Source organism: Salvelinus alpinus, chromosome 19 (assembly GCF_045679555.1).
Source record: "Salvelinus alpinus chromosome 19, SLU_Salpinus.1, whole genome shotgun sequence".
Classification (NCBI taxonomy): Eukaryota; Metazoa; Chordata; class Actinopteri; order Salmoniformes; family Salmonidae; genus Salvelinus; species Salvelinus alpinus.
The window spans coordinates 28945630-28964132 of NC_092104.1; the positions used below are offsets into that span (position 1 = coordinate 28945630).

Here is an 18503-nt window from a genome sequence, read left to right on the forward strand (position 1 = left end):
AGGTGTACGGTGCATTTATTATGGCAAATAACGCTTTTTAGTGGCTGAGAACGTCTGTTACATTTGTCTGCTAACAAAGTTGTACAATTCAATGGCTGTCATTTCCATAACCCAACTAAAACCCACAGAGAATATGCATAGGCACAGTTGACAAGGAAAAACTCCCTAGGTAAGAAGAAACCTTTAGAAGAATCAGACTGAGGGGGAGACAGTTGCTTGTTGTTGACATCTGCCTGCTGTTTGTTTTTGATAAACGGATGTGTATTTTTTTAATGACAGATGAGCTTATACACAGTCTTTCTATTTTCCCCCTTCAATATTCTACATGAAACAGCTCTAAATACACCAGTCAGGACTGGAGTTCACCTTCAAGTAGATCCAGAAAGTTGTAGAAAATGCCTCACACACACACACACACACACACACACGCACGCACGCACGCACGCACGCGCACACACACACACACACACACACGAGAGAGCTTTCTCTTTCTAGAAGCTGCCAGGTCATTCTGTGTTCCTACAGCTGTCAGTGGCTGCCAGACACCCCACTCCACCCAACCCGCCCCACGCTTCACTAGAGCTGTAGAGGCATTTGCTGATGAGTTCTCAGCTGTCATCGAACCTATTCCTTAAATAGACCATATCAGGAACAGACCATGTTTCAAGGGGGTTACCTGTGTCATTATGTACAAATAGAGAACAAAAAGAGGAACTACTATGCAGTTATTCTAAAGATTCTCCATTGGAATGTTGTCATAAAAGCAATGAGGCATTGTAACAAACCCAAACCAATGCTAAATGTGGGAATTCAGTGTAGAGTTCTCCCGGCAAGTGTCTGTTCTGTGGAGAGTAGACCCCCATCCCTTATTTAAAATATATCCACCCTGGTTCTGGCCCACCTCATTGAGATTCAGTATAAATATAAATTGTGACGGAGGGGGAGTTGCATTACTACAAAAAAAGTTGACAGCGCAGCAATCAGGCAGTGAAGCTCAACACTAGACAACCCAAGCAAGGGAAGAGAAGAGAAGAGAGGAGTCGACACAATCCAAAGGTACCGTATGGCTCAAAGGGACACATGTCTTCAGTGTACAAGGTCTTGAGTGACATGCTTGCCTGCCAGGGGCTCTCAGGCCAGGGGAGAGGGGCATGGTGATTGTCTATCAGGAGTGGTGGAGTGGCAGGGAGCTGTCTGTCCATTAGGATGGTCGTATCAGTGGTAAGGCCCCCACTGGGGTGCAGAATGATGCCCAAATAAGGCATGAGGGGAGGCCATTTCAAGTTAGAGATCACATGTGCTGGGCCATTTGCTAAAGGGGACTCGGGTCAGAAGGAGACATTATAGTGAACATGGTAAGAAGAGTAACAGTTTTTCATAGAATGTTATATTTTCTGTAATTTGTTTGTCATTTTTAGGAAATGTGGTACATCTGAGAGATGTACCATATTTCCTAAAAATTACAAACAAATTTGAGTTATGCTGTGAATATATTTATTTTGCTGAATTCACAGTGAATGGAAACCTTGTCAAAATTATCATGTTTTAGCTGGCATTGTTCTTGACTTGTTTCCTTTAAGTGGTTGTAAAGTTAAACAATCTACCAGGAACAGGGTTATATTTGGTAACATTATTATTCTTCCAGATTTAGAATGGGCTGCAATTTGTTCTAAAGTTCATTAATGTGTTATTAAGTATATATAGCCACTGTACATGTTCAATGTATAGTGTTAGAAAAGTAATGGAATATTCCAGAAACATGTGCTGTTTACTTTGTAAGTACCAGTGACACCGAAACCTGAAGTAAAAAAATCCAACTGAATTCTAACCAAAATATTTAGGATTTTGAGCTACAACTTCTCCTCTCCTCACCAGATGGGTGAGATGGCAGATCCAATCCAGTTCAAAGATGAGGGGAACAAGCATTTCCAAGCCGGTGAGGTGGACAAGGCCATTGAGTGTTACACTAAAGCCATCAAGTTGTGCAAGGACAAAAAGGTTCTCGCCGTAGTCTACAGGAACAGATCAGCCTGTTTTTTGAAAAAGGTAAACACCTCACCTAAACCACAAGCCTTCATCAAGCAAAAACGGAATAGTTTTATAATTATTCATAATTATCCCTGGGTGTGATTTCCTGATCCTCTGATGTTTTTGAATGCTCTTTGTTTCCTTCTCAGGAAATCTACACCAATGCAGCCTCCGATGCCTCCAAAGGTACGGTACAGTCTACCAAATGTTTAGTACATTAACAAGAATCAAAACACAGCCAGTTATGGTTTTTGCTCACTCACTGTCACATAACATGACAAATAATGTATTATGCTCATGCCACAGTGATATTTTCACTTCAACCCAGACACTTGTATACTTCTCTGCTCTCCGACAGCCATTGACGTGGATGCAGCAGACGTCAAAGCCCTGTTCCGGCGCTGCCAGGCTCTGGAGAAGCTGGGCAAGCTGGACATGGCCTTTAAAGATGTCCAGAGGTGTTCCACCATCGAGCCCAAAAACAAGACCTTCCTGGAGACCCTCAGGAGGCTGGGGGCTGAGATCCAAGCCAAGGTCTGCTACCCTCTGGGATAGTTTAGACACAATCCATTGGTCTACTTACAGAGGACTATGTGATTATAATATTTTATTGACTTATGAACTAGACATAAAAAACACATCCTGATACTTCTGTCTCGCTCTCTGTCTACAGCTGAAGACAACCTTCTCCACAGACTCACGGGTTCAGAACATGTTTGACGTTCTGCTTGATGAGGAGATGGACAAGGACAAGAAGGAAATGGTTCGTATGACACCATAGTAGAGATCAGTTCCATTGATTCAACTGTAATAAGCATGATGCTGTGGTCTTTAATATTTTTAAAGTCTGATATCAAATGCAATGTGTGTAACTTTAATGGCAATATGAATAATATTTTCTTCCCATGTAGGCTGCTAACAACCTGGTGGTTCTGGCCAGAGAAGAAGCTGGCGCAGAGAGAATCTTCCAGAACAATGGAGTGCCTCTGCTACTGGATTTGCTTGAGACCGGAAAAGTAGAGATGGTCCTGGCTGCTATCCGCACCTTCGCTGGAATGTGCACTGGACACAAAGCTCGGGTGAGGGGCAGGGAAGACAGAGAGGTGCATAAGAGGTTCTGTGAGAAGGGGATAAACGGGGAGCCAAACCTCAAGTACTTCTGATCCTCACAACTCCTGGTCCTTCCAGACAGATATGGATCATTTTCAAAGTTGCTATTGTAATGTCAAGCAATAGTTCCCTTTTGGACACTCAGTTGACCTGTATGTTGTCTCTGAACAGGCCATGGCCATTATCCACCTGGTGGGCATAGACAAGTTGTGCAGCATCATGGCCGTCGACAACGAGGACATTGCCTTGGCAACCTGTGACCTGTTCCAGTGCATCAACGACTCCCTCACTGGAGGAGACCGGAGGATTTATGGGAAGGAGGAAGCCCTGGTTTTGGGTGAGACATCCACTCACATTCCTGATTTCCTAAGCTGTTTCAGTCAAAAGCCCTAAATGTATATACATTTATGTAGTGCCTTTTATCAAACTTGAAATGCCTCTGAATAGCATCATCAGCTATATAAACAGATTTTGAAGGTCTCGTCATTCTAATCTTGTTTGTGTTTTATAAAATGGGTCTGACACTTTCTATGCTCCCCTGCAGATGCAAGCAAGGACTTGAAGAGCATCCTGATGGCCCTGCTGGAGATGGTTGCCAGTAAGAAGGTTTCAGGACATGGCAGAGACCAGGCCCTGAACCTGCTGACCAGAAACGTGCCTCGCAAGGACAAGAAAGACCCTGACCACTCCAAGAGCCTCTTTACTATCGACCACGGTGAGTGGGTTACTGTAGCTTTGACCATGATCTGTGACACTAAGTAGGCCTATGATATAGTTCTTCACTGTTTATGTCAGTTGTGGGTTTATGTCTTGTTCTTGAGAAACATTATTTTATGGTTTGTATTGAAAAATTAAATATGGAGTACTGAGAGTATCAACTTAATGTAGGAAAGTTGCCATTCATCTTGCTTTGTGAAACCCCCCCAGGTCTGAAGAAGATCCTGAAGGTGTGTGGCCAGATACCTGACCTCCCAGACCAGCTGCCCATGACAGAGAACACTCAGCTCATCGCCAGCGTGCTCCTTGACAAGCTCTGGGACGACCTGCGCTGCGACCCCGAGAGAGACAACTATAGGGAAGTCTGTGACGAGTACATCAAGTGAGTTACACATTAGTAACATAACAGCAACATACGAGTACCATATCTAATGCCAATAACATCATACAGACATTAAGAGATATGTGATGCACGCATACATCATGAGTAATGTTACAACAGGGGAAGTATCTAACAGCACCATAGAGTTGATGGTGGGGATAAGTACTAAATTAACTGACTAACATTTATCCCTGACCTCCTCCCTCATCTAATCCTTAACCCCGCTCCACCTGACCATGTCCCGTTCCACAGAGGCAAATTTGACCCCAACGACATGGACAGGAACATCCACGCCATCAATGCTCTGTCAGGCCTGCTGCAGGGCCCCTTCGAGGTGGGCAACCAGCTGGTGGGTCGCCAGGGCATCATGGAGATGATGGTGGCGCTGTGCGGCTCCGAGCGTGAGGTGGACCAGATGGTCGCCGTGGAAGCACTAATCCACTCCTCGACCAAGATGAGCCGCGCCTCCTTCATCATCACCAACGGTGTGTCGCTGCTCAAAGACATCTACAAGAAGACCAAGAACGAAAAGATCAAAATCCGTGCGCTGGTGGTGAGCGAGCTTTAGATTTCCATACTATGGAAAGATAGAATAGAATGGAAATGTTTATTTTTTAGGGGTTCATTGATAGTTCATGTTTGAAAGCATTACAGGGACTCTTCAGATTTATCTAACCTTACAAGTTCACGAACTCAATATTGTGTGTGTGGTTCCCTTTCCCCAGGGTCTGTGTAAGCTGGGCTCAGCAGGTGGAGATGACTATAGTATGAGGCAGTTTGCTGAAGGCTCCACTGAGAAATTGGCCAAGCAGTGTAGGAAGTAAGTGGTTTTGTGGCTCTGATTATGTACAGTGGCAAGAAAAAGTAAATGAACCCTTTGGAATTACCTCGATTTCTGCATAAATTGGTCATCTAAGTCAAAACAATAGACAAACACAGTCTGCTTAAACTAATAACACAAACAATTATAAGTTTACATGTCTTTTATTAACACTAAACATTCACAGTGTAGGGTGGAAAAAGTATGTGAACCCTTGGCTTTAACTGGTTGACCCTCCTTTGGCAGCAATAACCTCATCCAAATGTTTTCTGTAGTTGCGGTTCAGACCTGCACAACGATCAGGAGGAATTTTGGACCATTCCTCTTTAAAAATCTGTTTCAGTTCAGCAATATTCTTGGGATGTCCTGGTGTGAACCGCTGTCTTGATGTCATGCCACAGCATTTCAATCGGGTTGAGTTCAGGACTGACTGGGCCACTCCAGAAGGCGAATTTTCTTCTGTTGAAGCCATTCTGTTGTTGATTTACTTCTGTGTTTTAGGTTGTTGTCTTGTTGCATCACTCAACTTCTGTTGAGCTTCAATTGGCGGGCAGATAGCCTAACATTCTCCTGCAAAATGTCTTGATAAACTTGGGAATTCATTTTTCCGTCATTGATAGCAAGCTGTCCAGGCCCTGAGGCAGCAAAGCAGCCCCAAACCATGATGCTCCCTCCACCATCATTTACAGTTGTGATGAGGTTTTGATGTTGGTGTGCTGTGCCTTTTTTTCTCCACACAGTGTTGTGTGTTCCTTCCAAACAACTCAACTTTAGTTTAACCTCATTGAGTATTCTGCGCTGTGCTCTTGAAGTCGTCTTTGCAGGTCGGCCACTCCTAGTAGCAACAGTGCTGAATTTTTTCAATTTATAGACAATTTGTCTTACCGTGGACTGATGAACATCAAGGCTTTTAGAGAAACTTTTGTAACCCTTTCCAGCTTTATGCAAGTCAACAATTCTTAATCTTAAGTCTTCTGCGATCTCTTTTGTTTGAGGCATGGTTCACATCAGGCAATGCTTCTTCTGAATAGCAAACTAAAATGTTGTGAGTTTTTTTATAGGGCAGGGCAGCTCTAACCATCTCCAATCTCGTCTCATTGATTGGACTCCAGGTTAGCTGACTCCTGACTCCAATTAGCTTTTGGAGAAGTCATTAGCCTAGGGGTTCACATACTTTTTCCAACCTACACTGTGAATGTTTAAATTATGTATTCAATATAGACAAGAAAAATACAATAATTTGTGTGTTATTAGTTTAAGCACCCTGTGTTTCTCTATTGTTGTGACTTAGATGAAGATCAGATCAAATTTGATGACCAATTTATGCAGAAATCCAGGTAATTCCAAAGGGTTCACATACTTTTTCTTGCAACTGTAGCTGTTGTAACATTTTGGTGTTAATTCTCAATGAAGTATTAATAGATAGACAGTCCATCACAGGCTCTTTTTCAAAGGTATTATGGACAAACAATATCAGGAGTAATAGATTGTGTACAGAGCTGTAACCTTATGTTCATTATATTCCCGCAGAGTGATTTTGAAATAGCTTCCCATGATCATAATCTCAAGATGGAGGACCATTTCCTGTTAGCCCTGTTCCCTGTTAACACTCTTCCTGTGTGTATCAGGTGGTTGTGTAACTCAGCCATGGACACGAGGACCAGGAAGTGGGCTATAGAAGGTTTGGCCTACTTAACCCAAGACGCAGATGTAAAGGATGACTTTGTTGAGGACGATCCTGCCATGAAAGCTATGTTTGACCTGGCCAAGGTAGGTACTGTATTATTGAAGACAGAGGATAGACACCACTCATAGCACATAACATGAGCATACTGGCATTAAATATGCAACCTGTAGGAGAGTATTAAACTTCCCTGTTTCCCTGTAACAGTCTAAAGATAAGACCATCCTGTATGCTGTGGCCTGTACTCTAGTCAACTGCACCAACAGCTATGAGAAGAAAGACATCATGCCTGAGCTGGTTCAGCTGGCCAAGTTCTCCAAGCAGCACGTCCCTGAGCAGCACCCCAAGGTAAGTTAAGAGAAAGACACAGGCCTCCCTCTGTCTGCCCGGTGGTTAGAACTGTACAACAAGTCATCCTTATGTCAAGAAAGAACATAACTAGTCACTCTAGTTCTGTTATCAAGCACTGTAAACTAAACTAGTATAAAGTATATATAAACGGGACTATGCTGCTCTCTACTGTAAGCAAAGTTATATTTTTTATTGTGAGGCCCTAGGTACTGTATATTATCTGAGGGAGGTGCTGACAATACACACTTCTCTGCCCTTAGGACAAGAAAGATTTCATCCAGAAGAGAGTGAAGAGGATGCTAAAGGGAGGGGTCATCTCAGCTCTCACTGTCATGGTGAAAGCTGACAACCTTCTCCTGACTGACCAGACCAAAGAGATGCTGGCAAGGTGAGCAACCTGGAACTGTACTAGGCTCGAGCGTTTAGCTATGTCACAGACATTCTTATAAACTGAGTATTCCAAACATTAGGAACAACTTCCTAATATTGAGTTGCATCTCCTTTTGCCCTCAGAATAGCCTCAAAGCGTTTCACAGGGATGCTGGCCCATGTTCACTCCAATGCTTCCCACAGTTGTGTCAAGTTGGCTAGATGTCCTTTGGGTGGTGGACCATTCTTGATACACACAGGAAACTGTTGAGCGTGAAAAACCCAGCAGCATTGCAGTTCTTGACACAAACTGGTGCGCCTGGCACCTACTACCATACCCAGTTCAAAGGCACTTAAATATTTTGTCTTGCCCATTCTCCCTCCGGATGGCACACATACACAATCCATGTCTCAATTGTCTCAAGGCTTAAAAATCGTTCTTTAATCTGTCTCCTCTCCTTCATCTACACTGATTAAAGTGGATTTAACAAGTGACATCAATAAGGGATCATAGCTTTCACCTGGATTCACCTGGTCAGTCTATGTCATGGAAAGAGCAGGTATTATTTATGTTTTGTATACTCAGTGTATATGCATATGTACTGATATATGTATGCGTGTAACTGATAGATGCTACTGAATGTGTATGGAATATATGAGAATGGAAATGTAATAATACAATGTATTTGTATGTAGGCCTAGAGTAATGGGTCTCTCTGTTTCTCTGTGTTGTGTCAGCAGAACCTTTTTTGGTTCTATTGTTCTTATTTTAATTGTGTGTAGTTCTGTCTTTGAGCTGTTCTTGTCTATTAATGTTCTGTATTATGTAATGTTTTGTGTGAACCCCAGGAAGAGTAGCTGCTGCTTCAGCAACAGCTAATGGGGATCCTAATAAAATACTAATAGTTATCCAGTCAGTACGTGCAATACTGCAGAACAAATAAGATTCAAATAATTGGTATTTGCTTTGATTTGCAGGGTGTTCCTTGCCTTGGCAGATGACCCCAAAGACCGTGGCACCATTTGCGCCCATGGAGGGGGCAAGGTGAGTGACAGACATAACAAGATTTTCCATTCTAGTATAATCTATAACAGTCTAAATTTACATTTGATTTATTACCTTTATTTAACCAGTAGTTTTCTGACTCTATAGAGAAAATGTTATCTTTTCAAAATAACTATGAGGTGTCATAGTTAAAACTAAACTGTGGTTCGAGCATGGATCAGTCATAGTCGCATGTAGGCTAGAGCAGGGGTAGGCAGTCCTGGAGTGCCGCAGGCACTTCATGTTTTTGATTTAACCAAGGTGGAAGACCAGGTGTGTTGAATAAATTAGCTCAGTTGGTCTGGCGTGGTAAATAGTTCGGACAATATCCTGCAATACCTGCATCACTCAGGAACAGGGTTGCCTACCCCTGGGCTAGAGTATGTTATAATGTCACAATAAAAGTTGAAGGTGTGTGTGTCTGAACCTCTGATCTCTTGCTGTGTGATCCCCAGGCTCTGATCCCATTGGCTCTGGAGGGATCAGCTATAGGGAAAGTAAGGGCCGCACACGCCCTGGCCAAGATTGCTGCTGTCTCCAACCCAGAGATCGCTTTCCCCGGAGAGAGGGTAAGAACCTGTCTGACCACTTCATGTTACATGGGAGAAAGATTTGGGCTGGTTTGGGGAAGGGAATTGACTCATACGTATTTTAGTTGTCTTGCATTCAGTAAAACACACACTTTTTAAACTCAACTTTATTCTTCTTTCTCTGTCCTTCATATCGTTTTTTACTATGTACCTCTCTTTTGGCTTCCTCTCTTCTACCCTCCCTCCCTCACCATGCCTTGTCATCTCTCTGACAGATCTATGAGGTGGTGCGTCCTCTGGTCAGCCTGTTGCACCCCGAGAGAGATGGGGTGCAGAACTACGAGGCACTTCTGAGTCTCACCAATTTGGCTGGTCTCAACGACAAACTGAGGTGAGGCCTGTTAGTTTACCAATCACAGCACAGTATGTATAACCCAACAAAACACCAGACTATTTCAGATTAATTACACAATTCAACAATATATTTAAGGTAATAGAGAGGTGTGAGGGTGTGTGTTTCTTCATATGGCACTAAACAGGAAACAGCCATGGGCTAAGATATGCTCTGGGGACATTCCAGAGTTAATTTGGTTTGTCTTTCACTGTTGCTGCCAGACCGTTTTGAGTAGAGGAGATGAGATGGTTGCCTGATTCATTAACTCTTTCTTCCCATCCTCCGCTGCACAGAGTGAAGATCCTGAAAGAGAAGGCTCTCCCTGAGATTGAGCAGTACATGTTTGAGGACCATGACCATATCAGACAGGCAGCCACAGAGTGCATGTGCAACCTGGTGACGTGCAAAGAGGTAAGAGGGAACCCCATCACTCTTAAGAACATTGTCATCACATACAGTGTGTGTGTATGTAACAAACTTGTCACCCAGTGTAACGTCATCATTGTGTGTGTGTGTATTCCAGGTGCAGGATCGGTACCTGGAGGATGGGAATGATAGGCTGAAGCTGCTGGTGCTGATGTGTGTTGAGGACAATGAAAAGCTCCAGAGAGCTGCAGCTGGAGGCCTGGCCATGCTTACTGCTGCCCAGAAGAAGCTGTGCACCAAGATGACCCTGGTGGTACGTCTTGTCTGGTTGCATTCACACTACACTCACCTTGGGGTGACCCAAGGGCAGTTCCTTTGCAAAGATCCTAACTGAATTGAACTACCCAGCTGTCCAAATCAATCACAACAATGAATCAGCACAACACTGATTATAGTTATATATATTACCTGATTAATATGTATTATCACAAGACTGAATATAGTTATTTATTACTTAATCAAAACCAGTGGAGGCTGCTGAGGGGAGGACGGCTCATAATGGCTGGAACGGCGCAAATGGAATGACATCAAACATGGAAACCATGTATTTGATACCGTTCCATTCATTCCGCTTCTCCCCAATTAAGGTGCCACCAACCTCCTGTGATCAATACAGTATGTTTCATCACAACACTGAATATAGTTATATATTACCTCATCAGTATGTATCATCACAACACTGAATATACACTCAATGGACAGTTGATTAGATAGACCATCTAGTACCGGGTCGGACCCCCTTTGCCTCCAGAACAGCATGAATTCTTCATTGCTCAATTGGTATCAAGGGACCTAATGTGTGCCAGGACAACATTCCCCACACCATTACAAGCCTGTACTGTTGACACCAGGCAGGCTGGGTCCATGGACTCATGCCATCAGCATGACGCAACAGGAACTGGGATTCGTTGGATAAGGCAATGTTTTTCCACTCCTCAGTTGTCCAGTGTTGGGAATCTATCTGCCTTCCACTGGAGCCGTTTATTTTATTTTTTTTAGCTGATAGGAGTGTACCCCGGTGTGTTCATCTACTACAATAGCCCATCCCTGATAAGGATCGATGAGTTGTGTGTTCCGAGATGCCCACCACTGTGCTGAGCCGTTAATTGTCTGTTTGTGGCGAGTGTATGATTCTTGCCATTCTTTTTCGACCTCATCAATGAGCCGTTTTAGCCCACAGGACTGCCGCTGACTGGATGTTTTTAGTTTGTTGTACCATTCTCTGTAAACCTTAGGCACTGTCGTGCGTGAAAAGCCCAGGAAGGGTGGCCGTTTCTGAGATACTGGCTCCGGCGCGCCTGGCACCGACGATCATACCACGCTCAGTCGCTTAGGTCACTCGTTTTGCCCATTGTAACGTTCAATCGAACAGTAACAATGCCTCGATGCCTGTCTACCGCCTTTATATAGGTTGCCACGGCCACATGACTCACTGTCTGTAGGAGCAATCCATTTTTGATTTTTTTTTAGATTTTCTTTTTAGATTTTTTAAATTTTATCCCATTTTTCTCCCCAAATTTCGTGGTATCCAATCGCTAGTAACTACTAACTTGTCTCATCGCTACAACTCCCGTACGGGCTTGGGAGAGACGAAGGTCGAAAGCCATGCGTCCTCCGAAGCACAACCCAACCAAGCCGCACTGCTTCTTTAACACAGTGCGCCTCCAACCCGGAAGCCAGCCGCACCAATGTGTCGGAGGAAACACTGTGTACCTGGCCCCCTTGGTTAGCGCGCACTGCGCCCGGCCCACCACAGGAGTCGCTGGAGCGCGATGAGACAAGGATATCCCTACCGGCCAAACCCTCCCTAACCCGGACGACGCTATGCCAATTGTGCATCGCCCCACGGACCTCCCGGTCGCGGCCGGCTGCGACAGAGCCTGGGCGCGAATCCAGAGACTCTGGTGGCGCAGCTAGCACTGCGATGCAGTGCCCTAGACCACTGCGCCCCCCGGGAGGCAGAGCAATCCATTTTTGTGAATGGTCTGGTGTATTTAATAAACTGGCCACTGAGTACTTAATCAAATCAAAATAAAATAAAATGTTATTCGTCACATGCTTCCTAAACAACAGATATGGACTAACAGTGAAATGTTTATAGGCCCTTCCCAACAATGCAGAGAGAAAGAAAATAAATAAGTTATAGAAAAGTAAAACAAGTAATAAAAGATACACAATGAGTAATGATGACTTGGCTATATACAAAGGTACCAGCACTGAGTAGATGTTGAGGGGTACAATGTAATTGAGGTAGATATGTACATAAACTCAGCAAAAAAATAAATGTCCTCTCACTGTCAACTGAGTTTATTTTCAGCAAACTTAACATGTGTAAATATTTGTATGAACATAAGACTCAACAACGGAGACATAAACTGAACAAGTTCCAAAGACATCTGACTAACAGAAATGGAATAATGTGTCCCTGAACAAAGGGGGGGGGGGTTCAAAATCAAAAGTAACAGTCAGTATCTGGTGTGGCCACCAGCTGCATTAAGTACTGCAGTGCATCTCCTCCTCATGGACTGCACCAGATTTGCCAGTTCTTGCTGTGAGATGTTACCCCACTCTTCCACCAAGGCACCTGCAAGTTCCTGGACATTTCTGGGGGGAATGGACCTAGACCTCACCTTCCGATCCAACAGGTCCCAGACATGCTCAATGAGATTGAGATCTGGGCTCTTCGCTGGCCATGGCAGAACACTGACATTCCTGTCTTGCAGGAAATTACGCACAGAACGAGCAGTATGGCTGGTGGCATTGTCATGCTGGAGGGTCATGTCAGGATGAGCCTGCAGGAAGGGTACCACATGAGGGAGGAGGATGTCTTCCCTGTAACGCACAGCGTTGAGATTGCCTGCAGTGACAACAAGCTCAGTCCGATGATGCTGTGACACACCGCCCCCAGACCATGACGGATCCTCCCGCTCCAGAGTACAGGCCTCGGTGTAACGCTCATTCCTTCGACGATAAGCGCAAATCCGACCATCAACCCTGGTGAGACAATACCGCAACTCGTCAGTGAAGAGCACTTTTTGCCAGTCCTGTCTGGTCCAGCAACGGTGGGTTTGTGCCCATAGGCGACATTGTTGCCGGTGATTTCTGGTGAGGACCTGCCTTACAACAGGCCTACAAGCGCTCTGTCCAGCCTCTCAGCCTATTGTGGACACTCCGAGCACTGATGGAGGGATTGTGCGTTCCTGGTGTAACTCAGGCAGTTGTTGTTGCCATCCTGTACCTGTCCCGTAGGTGTGATGTTCGGATGTACTGATCCTGTGCAGGTGTTGTTACACGTGGTCTGCCACTGTGAGGACGATCAGCTGTCCGTCCTGTCTCCCTGTAGCGCTGTCTTAGGCGTCTCACAGTACGGACATTGCAATTTATTGCCCTGGCCACATCTGCAGTCCTCATGCCTCCTTGCAGCATGCCTAAGGCACGTTCACGCAGATGCGCAGGGACCCTGGGCATCTTTCTTTTGGTGTTTTTCAGAGTAAGTAGAAAGGCCTCTTTAGTGTCCTAAGTTTTCATAACTGTGACCTTAATTGCCTACCGTCTGTAAGCTGTTAGTGTCTTAACGACCATTCCACAGGTGCATGTTCATTAATTGTTTATGGTTCATTGAACAAGCATGGGAAACAGTGTTTAAACCCTTTACAATGAAGATCTGTGGAATTATTTGGATTTTTACAAATTATCTTTGAAAGACAGGGTCCTGAAAAAGGGATGTTTCTTTTTTTGCTGAGTTTATAACTAGGAATAAACTGACAGATGGTAAACTGTAGCAGCAGCGTATGTGATGAGTCAAAAAAGGGTCAATGCAGGTAGTTAAATAGTTAACCAAATAGCTACCCGTACTAACTATTTAGATACTGTACATTAATATCTATCATCAAAAGACTGAATATACACTGAGTATAACAAACATTAGGAACACATATCTTTTGATGATAGATATTGAGTTGCACCCCTCCCCTTTGCCCTCATAACAAGCTAAATGATTTGGGGCATGGACTCTACAAGGTGTCGAAAGCGTTCCACAGGGATTCTGGCTCACGCTGACTCCAATGCTTCCGACAGTTGTCAAGTTGGCTGGATGTCCTTTGGGTGGTAGACCATTCTTGATACACACAAACTGCTGAGCATGAACAATCCAGCAGCATTGCAGTTCTTGACACAAAGTTATGCGCCTGTGACTTACTACCATACCCTGTTCAAAGGTACTAAAATATTTTGTCTTGCCCATTCACCCTCTTTTTTAATATTTGTATTTATTTAACCAGGTTGAGAACAAGGTCTCATTTACAACTGCGACCTGGCCAAGATAAAGCAAAGCAGTGTGACATAAACAACAACACAGAGTTACACATGGAATAAACAAGCGTACAGTCAATAACACAAAATAAAAAAAAGAGTCTATATACAGTGTGTGCAAATGATGTGAGGAGGTAAGGCAATAAATAGGTCATAGTAGCGAAGTAATTACAATTTAGCAAATTAACACTGGAGTGATAGATGTGCAGATGATGATGTGCAAGTAGAAATACTGGTGTGCAGAAAAGTAAATAAAAACAATATGGGGATGAGGTAGGTAGATTGGATGGGCTATTTACAGATGGGCTATGTACAGCAGCAGCGATTGGTTAGCTGCTCAGATAGCTGATGTTTAAAGTTAGTGAGGGAAATATAAGTCTCTAGCTTCAGCGATTTTTGCAATTCGTTCCAGTCATTGGCAGCAGAGAACTGGAAGGAAAGGCGGCCAAAGGAGGTGTTGGCTTTGGGGATGACCAGTGAGATATACCTGCTGGAGCGCGTGCTACGGATGGGTGTTGTTATCGTGACCAGTGAGCTGAGATAAGGCAGAGCTTTACCTAGCAAAGACTTATAGATGACCTGGAGCCAGTGGGTCTGGCGACGAATATGAAGCAAGGGCCAGCCAACGAGAGCATACAGGTCGCAGTGGTAGGTGGTATATGGGGCTTTGGTGACAAAACGGATGGCACTGTGATAGACTGCATCCAGTTTGCTGAGTAGAGTGTTGGAGGCTATTTTGTAAATGACATCGCCGAAGTCAAGGATTGGTAGGATAGTCAGTTTTACTAGGGTATGTTTGGCAGCATGAGTGAAGGAGGCTTTGTTGCGAAAAAAAGCTGATTCTAGATTTAATTTTGGATTGGAGATGTTTAATATGAGTCTGGAAGGAGAGTTTACAGTCTAGCCAGACACCTAGGTATTTGTAGTTGTCCACATATTCTAAGTCAGAACCGTCCAGAGTAGTGATGCTTGTCGGGCGGGCGGGTGCGGGCAGCGAACGGTTGAAAAGCATGCATTTAGTTTTACTAGCATTTAAGAGCAGTTGGAGGCCACGGAAGGAGTGTTGTATGGCATTGAAGCTCATTTGGAGATTTGTTAACACAGTGTCCAAAGAAGGGCCAGATGTATACAGAATGGTGTCGTCTGCGTAGAGGTGGATCAGGGAATCACCAGCAGCAAGAGCGACATCGTTGATATATACAGAGAAAATTATATATACAGAGAAGAGTCAGCCCGAGAATTGAACCCTGTGGTACCCCCATAGAGACTGCCAGAGGTCCGGACAACAAGCCCTCCGATTTGACACACTGAACTCTGTCTGAGAAGTAGTTGGTGAACCAGGCGAGGCAGTCATTTGAGAAACCAAGGCAGTTGAGTCTGCCGATAAGAATACGGTGATTGACAGAGTCGAAAGCCTTGGACAGGTTTATGAAGATGGCTGCACAGTACAATCTTTTATCGATGGCGGTTATGATATCGTTTAGGACCTTGAGCGTGGCTGAGGTGCACCCGTGACCAGCTCGAAAACCGAATTGCACAGCGGAGAAGGTACGGTGGGATTCGAAATGGTCAGTGATCTGTTTATTAACTTGGCTTTCGAAGACTTTAGAAAGGCAGGACAGGATGGATATAGGTCTATAACAGTTTGGGTCTAGAGATTCACCCCCTTTGAAGAGGGGGATGACCGCGGCAGCTTTCCAATCTTTAGGGATCTCGGATGATACGAAAGAGAGGTTGAACAGACTGGTACTAGGGGTTGCAACAATGGCAGCGGATAATTTTAGAAAGAGAGGGTCCAAATTGTCTAGCCCAGCTGATTTGTACGGGTCCAGGTTTTGCAGCTCTTTCAGAACATCTGCAATCTGGATTTGGATGAAGGAGAAGCTGGGGAGGCTTGGGCAAGTAGCTGTGGGGGGTGCGGAGCTGTTGGCCAGGGTTGGGGTAGCCAGGAGGAAAGCATGGCCAGCCGTAGAGAAATGCTTATTGACATTCTCGATTATCGTGGATTTATTGGTGGTGACAGTGTTACCTAGCCTCAGTGCAGTGGGCAGCTGGGAGGAGGTGCTCTTGTTCTCCATGGACTTTACAGTGTCCCAAAACTTTTTGAAGTTAGAGCTACAGGATGCAAATTTCTGTTTGAAAAAGCTAGCCTTTGCTTTCCTGACTGACTGCGTGTATTGGTTCCTGACTTCCCTGAAAAGTTGCATATCGCGGGGACTATTCAATGCTATTGCTGTCTGCCACAGGATGTTTTTGTGCTGGTCGAGGGCAGTCAGGTCTGGAGTGAACCAAGGGCTATATCTGTTCTTAGTTCTACATTTTTTGAAAGGGGCATGCTTATTTAAGATGGTGAGGAAATTACTTTTAAAGAACGACCAGGCATCCTCGACTGACGGGATAAGGTCAATATCCTTCCAGGATACCCAGGCCAGGTCGATTAGAAAGGCCTGCTCGCAGAAGTGTTTTAGGAAGCGTTTGACAGTGATGAGGGGTGGTCGTTTGACCGCGGAGGCAGGCAATGAGGCAGTGATTGCTGAGATCCTGATTGAAAACAGCAGAGGTGTATTTGGAGGGCAAGTTGGTCAGGATAATATCTATGAGGGTGCCCATGTTTACGGATTTAGGGTTGTACCTGGTAGGTTCATTGATAATTTATGTGAGATTGAGGGCATCTAGCTTCACCTCTGAATGGCACACATATACAATCCGTGTCTCAATTGTCTCAAGGTTTAAAAATCATTCTTTAACCTGTCTCCTCCCCTTCATCTACAGTGATTTAAGTGGATTTAACAAGTGACCTCAATAAGGGATCATAGCGTTCACCTGGTCAGTCTCTGTTCTTAATGTTTTGTACACTCAATGTATATTACTTAATCAATATGTATCATCATTGAGGCCTCATCCACTTCATTACTTGTCAGATGTAAAGCGTGTGTAATCATTAGACTGAGTGACCAATATTTTCTCGGTTCTCTCCACAGACGTTGCAGTGGATGGAGATCCTTCAGAGGCTGATTCTCCATGATCAGCCCCAGATCCAGCACAGAGGCCTTGTGATCGTGTACAACATGCTGAACTCGGACGACAATGAGCTGGCCAAGAAGCTGATGGAGAGCGAGATCCTGGAGATCCTGACAGTGATTGGCAAAGCAATGGACAACCCGAAGAGGCAGATTGTGATCGATGTGGCACGCACCTGCCTGGTCAAGGCCATGGACCTCGGCCTCATCAAGCACTTCACAACCCCATCATAAAGCAGTGTATCTCAACTTCTCAACCAAGGTTTGGGAACCAGGGAAGGGCATGCAAACGTGTTTCTCCTCCTTCATGGACTACTTAAATCTAAACTAGAACATGAGTACTGGTTAAATCTGCTGCTGGAAAGGTCAGTAACATCCTAAGGACTGGTGCTGGTCCACGGAAGGGTTGAGAGGGAGGCAGGGAGATGAGATTGTTCCACATAACGGTTAGCCTGGTCTGAGATCTGCATTTAGCCAACCCCTCTGACTATCATTGATTTGTTGGACATACCCAAACATAGTCCAAGGAATTGGCTAAAGCACACAGATGTGGTCACAGATTGTCTGAGGTGGGTGGGGGGAGGGCGCAACAGAGATAAAGCAGGGTCTGCTCTCTGTGAAATAAAGAACTGAATCTGAATAAGGATTAATGCCTTTATGATAATTAGATCTGTACGTTTGTATTCTGTTTATTTGTTTGGAGATTGTTTTAAACCAATATAATAAGCTTTTACAGCTGGATGATGTTTGATGCTGTTTTAGCACATTTCCGTTTAGTTATTTATATTTTACTCAATGATAAATAAATTGACTTTTGGAAAATAAATGTTGTAATATAGTTTAACACTTTTTATATGTTATTATAATAGTAATTGTCGACAGTCACATGGGGTTTATAACGCCTAGATCATTGGTATGGCTTCAGCAGATACCCCTCAAAGAAAGTTGGTCTGTGTGATTTAGTCAATGAGATTTGGTTCACAGATCGTCTCTCAGCTTTCCGACATATGTTATCTATTTGTTCACCATGGGTGCGTTCAGTTCGCCTCAGCGTTCGCTACGTTGCGTGACGATGTGTACTGAACGACACGTTTCCCCAAAACGGTGCGTGCCATTCTTCTGCCTTTGAGGTACGTTTTCTCCCATTTGTTGAGTGTGGCGAGTTGTGGCCTGATAAATATGGGTGTGACCAATACCAAAACTTGTGCAGCACAGTACATCCAATGAGCACACTATCTGGCAGTGGTGGAAAACGTACCCAATTGTTATACTTGAGTAAAAGTAAAGAAGTTCTTTGTTTCTGGCAATTTTGAGCC

At 44.3% G+C, this 18503-nt stretch overlaps 1 protein-coding gene across 2 annotated transcripts; it reads left to right on the forward strand.

The window, feature by feature from the left end:
- Positions 1-947: 947 nt before the first annotated feature.
- On the forward strand, positions 948-18013 carry LOC139545245 (protein unc-45 homolog B-like). 2 transcript variants are annotated; one of them, XM_071352807.1, is made up of 20 exons: positions 948-1056; positions 1876-2046; positions 2178-2214; positions 2387-2562; positions 2702-2791; positions 2940-3107; positions 3310-3475; positions 3683-3853; positions 4066-4237; positions 4490-4790; positions 4963-5057; positions 6686-6827; positions 6949-7089; positions 7353-7480; positions 8440-8506; positions 8962-9075; positions 9312-9427; positions 9724-9841; positions 9954-10109; positions 17149-18013. In XM_071352807.1, the coding sequence occupies exons 2-20, from the start codon at positions 1876-1878 to the stop codon at positions 17419-17421; spliced, it is 2802 nt and encodes a 933-aa protein (XP_071208908.1). In that variant the 5' UTR covers positions 948-1056; the 3' UTR covers positions 17422-18013. The 2 variants fall into 2 exon arrangements, with proteins under 2 accessions (XP_071208908.1, XP_071208907.1); XM_071352806.1 differs by lacking the exon at positions 948-1056 and adding an exon at positions 1252-1355.
- The last annotated feature ends 490 nt before the right edge of the window (positions 18014-18503 follow it).

Excerpts from the sequence above, each read along its gene's own strand:
- LOC139545245 (XM_071352806.1), top strand. Across the intron at positions 2,215-2,386 it reads AGCCTCCGATGCCTCCAAAG|CCATTGACGTGGATGCAGCA; the intron begins GTACGGTACAGT and ends GCTCTCCGACAG. Across the intron at positions 9,842-9,953 it reads ACCTGGTGACGTGCAAAGAG|GTGCAGGATCGGTACCTGGA; the intron begins GTAAGAGGGAAC and ends TGTGTATTCCAG.